The sequence below is a fragment of the Sinohyriopsis cumingii genome, chromosome 2, assembly GCF_028554795.1.
Source record: "Sinohyriopsis cumingii isolate HCF-2022 chromosome 2, ASM2855479v2, whole genome shotgun sequence".
In the NCBI taxonomy this organism is placed as follows: domain Eukaryota; kingdom Metazoa; phylum Mollusca; class Bivalvia; order Unionida; family Unionidae; genus Sinohyriopsis; species Sinohyriopsis cumingii.
The window spans coordinates 48096758-48107778 of NC_142962.1; the positions used below are offsets into that span (position 1 = coordinate 48096758).

Sequence of the window (11021 nt, forward strand, 5' to 3'; positions counted from 1 at the left end):
CATAGTAATTCCATTTAATAAATTCCACACCTAATGTTTGATATTATAACAGCAATCTGTATCTCTAACAACATATTAATCACATGCATTAAAACATCTGCATTAAATACAAGAACTTAAAGTAAGATTTATGAATGAAATACTAATGCAGCAAACTTGAATACTTTTTAACATAGATATTAAAAGACAAATTAACTACGTGCAGTTATTTATATCTGATTTAATTTTATTGTTTGTTTGTAAAGTTGTAATTTTTTAAAATTCCATTACATGCTATTGTAATGTAACTTTATTTACTGGATTTGACATAGCCCAGAAATTCAGTTCAGCTCTCTTTGACCCAAATGTTTTTTTTTAATTATATAAACAACTAATAATAGAAAAACTGTATCTAGTTTCTGACCTTGATTCATAACTAGTGACAGTTTTTGGTAAACAACATTTTTAAATAATTTGTAAAAATTCTTTCTCAGAGTGAAAATTATTTAGTTAAGTCAAGGCCATACCTGGAGTACGTGATATCAAACATGTTTATTGTTACAAACTTCTGAATTTTCTAGAAGGCTGACCCACATCTGAGAATCTGTTTTGCAACTTAGACTTATTACTGATGTATTTAGAAAGAATTCTCAGTAGTGCCTTAACATTTGAAAAGTCTAGTTGTTTTATGTTGTGACCAGTTTTGGGCTAATTATTTTGTTTTCTTTATATTTAATTTCAAGTGATTGTTTTCCCTGGTAATACTAGTGCTCTAAATTAATTCTTGGACAAGGACATTTATCAAAATTTATACAGAAATAAAAAACTGGAATATTTTCTGTGATTCAACAAGAGACTGTTGACACTGAAGCACTTTGCAGGTTAAAACAGACGTCATTGTCTTCCATTCTGGATTTCATCGGGATTCGAACTCAGTTTCATTCAGGACTTCTTATTACTAGGACTTCTATTTTTTGCTTCTTGAATTATTTTTGGATTTGATTTGTAAAGCCCTAAGGGTTTTTTTTTTCAATTTTCACTTGATATTCTAGGTAAATAAAAAAAAATTATTAAATTGTATAAAGCCTGTTGTCCTCACTTTTTTCCTGTTATTTTTTGTAAGAGCCTAAACTCATAACAATGCTTGCTCCAGGGTTTTAGACAGAACTATCACTTTTAAAGCCTAAGCTACAATTTTATTGATGAACATGTAGTTGGGATTCAACATAAAATTGGAGGACATAAAATATATAAGTGTTTGCTGCTTCAATATGTTATGAATTCATGAATGGCATAACAACAACCTAAACAAAATCTAAAGGTGTGCAAATTAAACTCTGCATGCAAAGCAAAACTAAAGCAAATCACTAGATATTTTGTATTTTGGATAAAATGAGTTTAATAATTTTTTTTTGCAACGATGGCCATAAGGAAGATTCAGAGAAGGAAAATTAAGTAAAAGTAGGGGGATAAAATATAAAGCTGTCACTCATTCTTAAGTAACTATTGTTTCCATAGAGACATAAGACAGCCTGCAGCAACCAAACAATATGACAATTATGATATGACTGAGACAATGAAATTTCAGCCACATTGGGTTCATAAGTATCCATGGCTTGAATTCACTATGAAGGACAAATGTTTTGCAGCTAATGGAAACAATATCCTTCGATGGCACAGTTTGGAATTTCAACTAGAGTGTTCAGAATTTAATCTATCACATGACAGTTTTAAACTTCATAAAGCTTGTGCAGCACAGCATAACACTAGCCAGCAGAAAATCCCTCAAGTTGGAGTTGCTAATACTCTACTAGGAGGCCATTTTAAAATGAAATGCAAAATTAAATTAGAGCTCTCTGTAACACAGCCTACATACTAGCCCAATATGGAAAACCATTTTCTGATAAAGAAATGCTATACATGCTTCAGGTGATGAATGGTGCTTATTGTAAGAACAGACGCAGGGCAAGAGACTTTGCTCTGTCAATTTATAAGTCTTAAGAAACGAAGTTAGGCAAAGTCTGAATTCCAATAAATTCATTTCCATTCTTGCTGATGAAAGTACAGATGCTACAGTATCAGAGCAAGAAATAGTCTGTACAATATACCCTGACAATAAAATGTTAAACTCACTGAAGAAATAAATCTGTTGTACATTATTTCATTTGTTTTTTCTACTGATTCAAGTTTCATGATACTAGATAGATAGAATGTTCAAAGCATGTGAAAACAATTATGTTCAAATAAGCAAAATGCAAAAAAATTCATCTAAGCTAGCAATGACTTTTTTCTACTGGTATGGTACTAAATGAGATGCATATATACCATTATTTCATTGTTGTGCAAGATATGGATCACAGTGACCTACTATTGTGATTAGGGTGTAGTACTTTTCAATATGCATCCCCTCAGAAAATTTCAAGATCACAGGTATAACATTATGTATACTGTGTGCAATAAATCTCAGCTAAGCAATTTAACTTAGCCAATATATGTATAATGCCCATTTCGAATGTTAGCCCCCTTCAATGCTCCCTAAGGGTTAGGTACATGTACTATTAAGTCTACTCTCTACCCAGGAAGAAAGAATGGCCGAGATGCACTGTAGCTGAGCATGTGAATGTTTTATCTGTGTGTATGCCATCACCACTACAATAGCTCTCCTCGACTTTGTAGAAGCAAGCCAAAAGTTTGCTTGTTTTTTTTAAATAAAAAAGCTCATTAACACAAAGACACAATTTGGCTGAACAAACATGCTGCTAAATGTCACAGCACTTTTCATCATGATCTCCCACTGTAACAGCTACTGTGGCCATGGAAAGTGTTCATCTGTAACATCACCATCACCATATCTTCAATTTTTAGCTGACAGGTTCTAAAACCTATCATTCAATTAAAAAAATTAAAAAAACTTTGATTACTAAGCAGCTTGACTTTCTTGCAAAATTTAATTAATGCAGTGGGATGAATTACTAATTCCTCCTTTAAAACTAAGACCTATGGGATGAATTACTAATTCCTCCATCAAAACTAAGACCTATGGGATGAATTACTTACTCTTCTTTTCAAAACTAAGGCTATCTGGATGAATTACCAATTCCTCCATTAAAACTATGGCTTATGGAATGCATTACAAATTCTTCCATCAAAATTAAGGCCTTTAGTGAACTTTGTATCCAACTCCATATATTGCATACACACTTAAATGTGATGTATCCACATCTGTTATTTATCCTTTGTGTCCCAATGATGAAAGAAAACAAGACAAACTTGATCAACAATTATTATGGCACCATCACTGTTTTGTGCTGTTCTAATGCTATCCAAGGATTTGCTGCAACTGGAAAACAATGCTTCTTGTACCCCACTTATTTGATATCACAAAGTCCATGTGAAATAATCGCTTGCTTCCTCCCATGGTCTCCTATTGAAAGTGACGTTTATGGTTCAATTCCATGTCCTTATTTGGCTGTGGGCAGATGGTCATTCAACATGAGTGAAATCAAGTTTTTCTCACGGTATGAATGCATCCTCTCTTTTGTTCCTGCATACCTGGGGATGTCAAGTTCCAATGCTGCAATGGGATCAATTGTTTTGTTTAATAGCAAATTAAGTATTAAGATATCCATTACAAATAATTCAATGACAAGAAAAACTAGTCAACCATTGAATATGTAGCAAGCACCCACAGCTCAGATTTCCATCCATGTTTATTTTTTAAGCTTATATTATAAATATACCTTAACACTTACTGGGAGGGGAACACAGGTAAGTGTCACCCACTAAGAAGTGATGTCTCTGTTGGGAGACCTTTTCTACTACCTGATGCTTGCACCCAATTTTCACTTGTTTACCCTAGTGGATAATGGAAATTAGTTTAATTTTCAGAGTTTCCTCATTTGACTAGCTTAAAAAAATTTGACTCGACTAATGGCTTCTAAAGTAAATCAGGGAGTTTTTCTGGTCAACCAAGTGTCATTTTTGACTGAAACAATAATGCTTTCAAGTGAATATGGTTGAGTTTTCTGATATTCATACTAAATGACCATTCAGCTTTTAGTACATGTATAGTGATCAACTTACTTCAGCCGTTAGTCCCAATTACTGTTCATCCCGGTGAGCCACTGTCGTATCATCCTCTTTCTTTTCCTTCAGCTGTTTATATGCACCTTTAAAATCAAGCCCTTTGAATGTGATCTTACGGAGATCTTTATCTGGATTTTTGTAACCAATAAGCTCCAGGTATATCTGACCTGTGTAACAAAGAAAAAACGAGAAACCATAAGTGCTTTGACAACAGAGAAAATAAGATCTTTACCATTTCACTGGTGTCCATTGCAATTGCAATACTTTTTACTCTATTCAAGTAAATTTGAGTCTTTTATCTGTAGCAAATTTTTGCTTGCATGTTACATACTTACAGAACAACAATGACTCTAATTAAGAACACAGAACTGATGTCATAATAACTGCAGTTAAAGAATGATGGTCTGGGATCCCATTAAATTCAAATTTGTTTTCTCAAAGCTACATATTAAATACTGTTACGGTTTTAACTGCATTGCTTGAACATCCCTCAGTATAAGACTACCTCACTTTTAGTATCGGTAATATTTATGACTTCATAAGTGACATATTTGGAAGAGCAAATTCTGTACACTTTGAGAAATATATTCTCCATAAAGCTTCCAGGTATCATACATTCCCTATTGTCATAAAAATCTGGGTACCTAGCACCCTTAGATCAAAGGAACAGGTTATGAAACTGTCCTCCAGCTCCAAAACCCAGCTGGTTACATCATATGTTAAAGATGTTAGACTTAAGTGTTCTTATTATTCTCAGGTCTGAGGAGTTGGCAAATAACACTTTCAGTAGCAATAATATTTGGAGAAATATCTGGTGTAAAAAAGGGTCTGACAAATTCTGATATAAATTCAAAATTATGATACATATGTTAACATTTGAATCATAAAATAAATAAATATACATGTTATAAATTTTGTATCCTAATTTCAGATTATATCATACATTCTAATACATGGTACAATACAATTTTTAAGGCTGACAAAAAACAAGAATTAAAATTTTTAACTTAAAAATATATTTATGTAATAAAATCAATATATAATTTCATACAATAACAAATAAATAGCTCAGTCAAACCACATAAATAGTAAAATGGTGTCTGATAAGAGCACAGCTGCTGGCCATCTTGCATCTTTAGCAGACCTGAAGAGGGGACAAAATTTATTAAATATATAAACAGTAGTATATCAAACCTTGAGTATGAAGAAGAGTACTATGACCAGCACACAATATGCCCACCTTGTGTTTAATAGTCCTCTTTGCAGATAACTGATAATCATATTTGTTCTTTCAGTCACAGCAACCTAGATCTTTGGAACCCTGAATAATACTGCCCATGATCTTTCGAGACCCAAATTAACAGGATTTTTCTTTTGCTCAAGTGCATGCCATCCACAAAGCATGGCAACTGTAGACAGAAAACCAAGTTGTGTGGAAAATATTTTCTTTTTCAGTCACAGTGCCTTTGATCTGTGACTTTGTAGCCTCAATACTGAGAGGGTTCTCCCTTACAACAAGAACAAGCCATCCTCAAACTGTGGTAACTGGTAAACTCACTCTAGTTATTGTCTACAAACCACTGTTCCTCTTTCAGTCACAGTGATCTTGACTTTCATCTTCTGATCCAAAAATTAATTAGGGTCTTCCTCATTCCCAAGAGCAAGTCATCTAAAAACTGTAAATGGTGAAGTTTAGCTACTGTGTAGAAAACTATTGTTCCTATTCCAGCCATATTGACCTTGACTTTCACCTTCAGATCCCAAAATAAAAAGGATTCTTCCTTACCACAAGTGCAACCTATCCACAAAGTCTGATAACTGTAGATAGTGGAAAACTTGAGTTAATGAGCAGAAACCATTTGTTCTTCTGTCAGAGTGAATTTGCTGTGCAGAAACCCTATTTCTTCTGTCAGTCACAGTGACCTTAGCCCTTCAACTTTTGACTCAAAATTAATAGGGTTCTTCCTTACCCTCAATTACCACAAAGATGGTAGACTACTGAGTATTTGTGTACAAATGAAATTAGTGACAGATGGATGTACTGGTGGACAAAGATATATTATGTGGCAGGTTTATGTAGTTCACTGTGGGTAGTTTTCTGGCTATGCCATATGTCCATATTTTAGTGTGTTCATGGTGTCCACAATGTTTGTACCTATGATGTCCATTTTATGAAGTTATTGTGTCAATACTCTGTCTCTTTTGTCCTGTAGGCTCACATACAAACTCTTCATGACACACTTATCCATAATGTTTGCAAGACTTATAAGTCAATACTGTTCAAATGTTATGTCCATTATGTTCATGAGGCCAAAATGTCCATAATCTGTGAGACTCCTCTATCCACGTTTGTGACGCTTTGTCCATATATTTTATGTTTACTGCATCTATACTGTTTGTGACTACACTATCGATCACTTTTGTGTGGTTATTGTGCCCATGCTTTATTCTTCTGTCTTATGAAACTTCTTTGTCCATACTCCATGTGACTCTCCAGTCAATAATGTGAAGCTTTTGCCTACCATGCAAAGGTGTAAATATGTGGCTATTACATAAAGCCATAGCTTTTTGTTTATTGTGTACATACCATGTCTATGCTGTCCAAACTCTCTTGATCTATTTTGTCCTGTGAATCTTTTGTGTCCATACTCTTTAAGAATCTCATCATATATGTTTGTAAAGCTTGTTATGTCTTTACTATGCAAGTATCATCTTAATGTTTCTTGGTGGCCAATCTGTCTTTACTTTTTGAGTCCCCTGTGTCCATGTTCATGTGGCTGTGTTCCAATTTTATTGGGCTAATTAGGACTGTACTGCTTCTATACAGTACATCAATTTTGTACAATTATCATGTCCACTGATAATATAGGGATCTGACATTTTATTGTAACATAAGTGAACGTATTGTGTCCATATATTAAACAAGTCTGTTCTGATCATAATGCACGTGTGGCTGCAGCATCTCTTCCCTGCAAGTCTCTCTTTGTTGAGCCTTATATCCAAAAACAATGCATGTCTCTCTTTGTTAAACCTTATCTCCAAACAATGCAAGTATCTGTTAAGCCTCATGTCCAAACAATTCATATCTCTCTTCGCTAAGCCTCATGTCCAAACAATTCATATCTCTCTTTGCTAAGCCTCATGTCCAAACAATTCATATCTCTCTTTGCTAAGCCTAATGTCCAAAAATTGCATCCCTGATTGTTAAGCCATTATGTCCAAACAATGCAGGTCTCTGTTTGTTAAGCCTTTATATCCAAACAATGCAAGTCACTGTTGGTTAAGCCTTATGTCCAAACAATGCATGTCTCTGCTGGTTAAAACTTATGTCCAAAAACTGCATATCTCTCTTTCTCATGTCCAAAAACTGCATATCTCTCTTTCTCAAGTCATTATGTCCAAACAGGGCAGGTCTCTGTTTGTTAAGCTATTATGTCCACACAATGCAGGTCTCTGTTGTTGTTATTGTTGTTGTTGCAGGGTTTAACACCATTTTTCAGCCCAAGATAGGCTATACATGGCTGCCAGTATTAATGGTGGATTAAGAACCCAGGGAAAACCCCGTAAAGAACCACTGACCCACAAGAGACTATTGGTAAGCTTAAGTCTTATGTTCAAACAATGCAGGTCTCTGTTTGTTAAGCCTTATGTCCAAACAATGCATATCTCTGTTTGTTATGCCTTCTGTCCAAACAATACAAGTCTGTTGGTTAAGTCTTATGTCCAAACAATGCAAGTCTGTTGGTTAAGTCTTATGTCCAAACAATGCAGGTCTGTTGGTTAAGTCTTATGTCCAAACAATGCAAGTCTCTGTTTGTAAAGCCTTTATGTCCAAACAATGCAAGTCTATCTACATTATCAACACATTTGATGCATGTTTAAAAACTATCATATTCATACGCCGTGTACTCTGGCAATATGACTTAAAAAGTGAATAACAGAAACTATACATTACACTGAATTTTAACTGAGTAACTAGATTACAGTATTGTAATTGCAAGTTAATACAAATGCTTAATCAAGCATTTTTCTTTTTACATTGTAAAACTTCACTATAAAATGGCAGATGAAAAGATTTATAAACCTGCTTGAAACAACCCATGTACATGAGAGCAAATGCAAACACTTTTCCGACCATACTCTTCATTCTAATGTCTTTGTTGCCGATAAAACTATTTTTTTAGAAAGATGGGTTTTTGTAACTATTTTTCGAAAGAGGTTTTGTTAATGTAACCACTCACGTTATAGCTTCATTACAACAATCCACTGATACGATTGCAAATGTAAGGTTTTATCATTTATCAATGAACTTGGTGTAAGGTTAGGCATTGCTTAATTAGTACGTGTATTTGCTTTGCTGTTTTTTTCTTCATATTTTCACAAAAATGAGTGATCTCAGAATACAGCTTTGACCTTACAGCATCTCTCGAATTCCAGAACATAGCATTGTCCCGCATGTTTCTGACCTACATAAAAGCATTTAAAGCTAAACCTTCAATATTTTATAATATTTAGACTCTGCTTTCCAGGTATTTTTATATTTTCCTGAATATATTTGCCCAATGGTTTACAAAAAGAGACAGTCTAATAAAGTGATACTTCCCAGACAACGTGATGTCCACCATTTTTTCCCCCATGACAGGTTCATTTACATTTCAAAAATGATTTTTTTATGAAGAAAATACTGTAAATGTGGCAGTTAAAATATTCATGTTACTGACTGTATTCTTGAAACACAGATTGCTATTTACACAAGTTAAAACTTTGAAACACAAGTTTGTATGTTTTTATCTTCAAATGATAACTTGCAGAAATCAGGCAATAATAGTTACTAACTTACTTGGGAAAGGCTAATGGTCAATCAGCTATCAAAAAGCACATGCCTGTGAATGTGCATGAATTTGTCAGCATAATTGATATCAAGACCAACCATCTGATGGCTTGAAGCCTACATTTCACCTCCAGATAGAACGCTGGAACTGGCCAAGGCAAGAGGAGCATCTCAAAAAGGATGGTCATGTAATGTTCCTCTGAAAAAGTCATTTTCACTTTCTTAACAGAAGAAGGTGAAGTTTACATTTTTGGGCGACTTTGTCACCCACTTCGCCTGGTAGTGTGATAACTGCTGGGTTTATGCAGTATGTTTGGAAAATTCAGGACAACAAACAACAGAGACCCTGATCTGCTGGTACATTATGAAATGGCAGCGCTGAGGCAGATCTGTGCATGTTTACTGTTGGACATGACTGTTATGAGTGTATGGTAAGATTAACAATTTGAAGATCGACATTTTCTTTCAAACAAGCTTTCATCACTTTCTTTGAGCCTTCATTAGGTGTTGCTGGTCATTGTTTTTTTGGTGGAAAAACTGCTTGAGCAGCTTTTGTTTTCATGTGACTACATGTTTCCTTTGCTGGCAGCTCACATTCATGAGGATAACAGAGGTGAACAATGAACCAGAGGCTAGCACTGAAAGAAGAATGTGGACATAGCCTGCTAATAACATATTTTGTCATGTGAAACACATAATTCCAATCATGTGATAAAAAGCAGACATGCCCAAAAGTGTCTAAACAAATAAATGTTGACTCTAGGAGGTATCAATCCGTGAAATGTTTATAAGTCTATGCGACACATATGAAGATTTTTAAAAAATTATCTAAGCTTAAATGACCACTTAAAATGAACATACATACAAAAATCTGGATAAAAATAACATCTAAAAATTCTACAATTTCCATTTTATTATTATGAAGGGATACGCTGCGCTGAAATGATACGCCTGTGAGTGTGCTCTTGGCTTGCCAATGATATGCTGCAATGAATTCAAATTACAATAAATTATATGCATGTAGGTGTGTTCTTGACTTGCCAAGGATGTGCTGAATTCAAACTTAATTACAAGAAATTATATGCATATATTTGTGCTCTTGACCTGAAAAGGATTTACTGCAATGAATTAGAATTTATGCATGAGAAAGATACATGACTTTTCATACGAATCATTCAAAGGTCACACTAACTGGAAGACTTTTTTGCGAATTCTGGGTCTTCCCGTATTTTCTTCCGCTTCCAGGCATAATACATTGTTACAGCAAAAACATTCCATGCTCCAAAGAAATACAGCAAACTACCATATCTAGAAAAGAATGACCGGCTTCCTGGGTCGCCAAACCTATATCGTGGATACTTTTTCATATTTTTCCGAATATAAAAACTGCGGAAATTACTTCTAGTTCGGTAACGAAAGAGGTGTATATTTTTCAGATCTCAAGAAGTCGAAAGCAGAACCAAACTGTTTACAAGCGTTGTAACAAAATATAGTATCGGATTTCAACCTGTTGCGGAATAAGTGTTCGTACGAACTGCGAAAATTGTTTAACATTTTATACACGACTATTATACATATCTCGGATAATGTTTATTCCCCATTTAAACTAAAACAACAGTTCTGTAATTTAAATCTTTAATAACAGAGAAGACGAATTACACTATATTGCTTCACAGTTCAGTACCCTAGATAGTCCGAGTTTCCTCTGACCATATCGATTTCATGCAGGTATATATCGATGAAAGGTCGTTCAAGTGTGCTAGGTCGGCTAGAAAAAGGCTACCCCACGCCGAAATGGTGTAGGTGAATTCCAACTTTTCGATAGGAAATGCGCTCTGACCCTACACCCCAACATAAATGTCCAAATATAAAAAAATGGGGTGGCAAGGGTCAGAGGAAACTCGGACTATACCCTAGATAACTTACAGTGAGATTAGATACTCCTCCAGTGGGGGTGAATAGATCCCTTTTTAGAAGAGATTTAAAATTTAAAAAAATTCACACGAAAATAAAATGAAAAATATAAGGGCAATAACGCCAAACCGAAGCCTCTAAACAAAACTGAGAGTTTCTCAAATCCGGTTAGCTCATTTTGTTACTTCCTCTTTGTAGTTCGTGTTTTCAA

The 11021-nt window shown here is 34.5% G+C and overlaps 1 protein-coding gene across 1 annotated transcript; it reads right to left on the minus strand.

Moving 5' to 3' along the window:
• Positions 1 to 10336, minus strand: LOC149804787 (uncharacterized). Its single transcript, XM_089944581.1, has 3 exons — positions 10089 to 10336; positions 4063 to 4232; positions 1 to 3553 (listed from the first exon to the last, which is right to left on the minus strand). Exons 1-2 carry the CDS (start codon positions 10261 to 10263, stop codon positions 4081 to 4083), a joined length of 327 nt encoding a protein of 108 aa, XP_089800707.1. The 5' UTR covers positions 10264 to 10336; the 3' UTR covers positions 1 to 3553; positions 4063 to 4080.
• Positions 10337 to 11021: the final 685 nt, after the last annotated feature.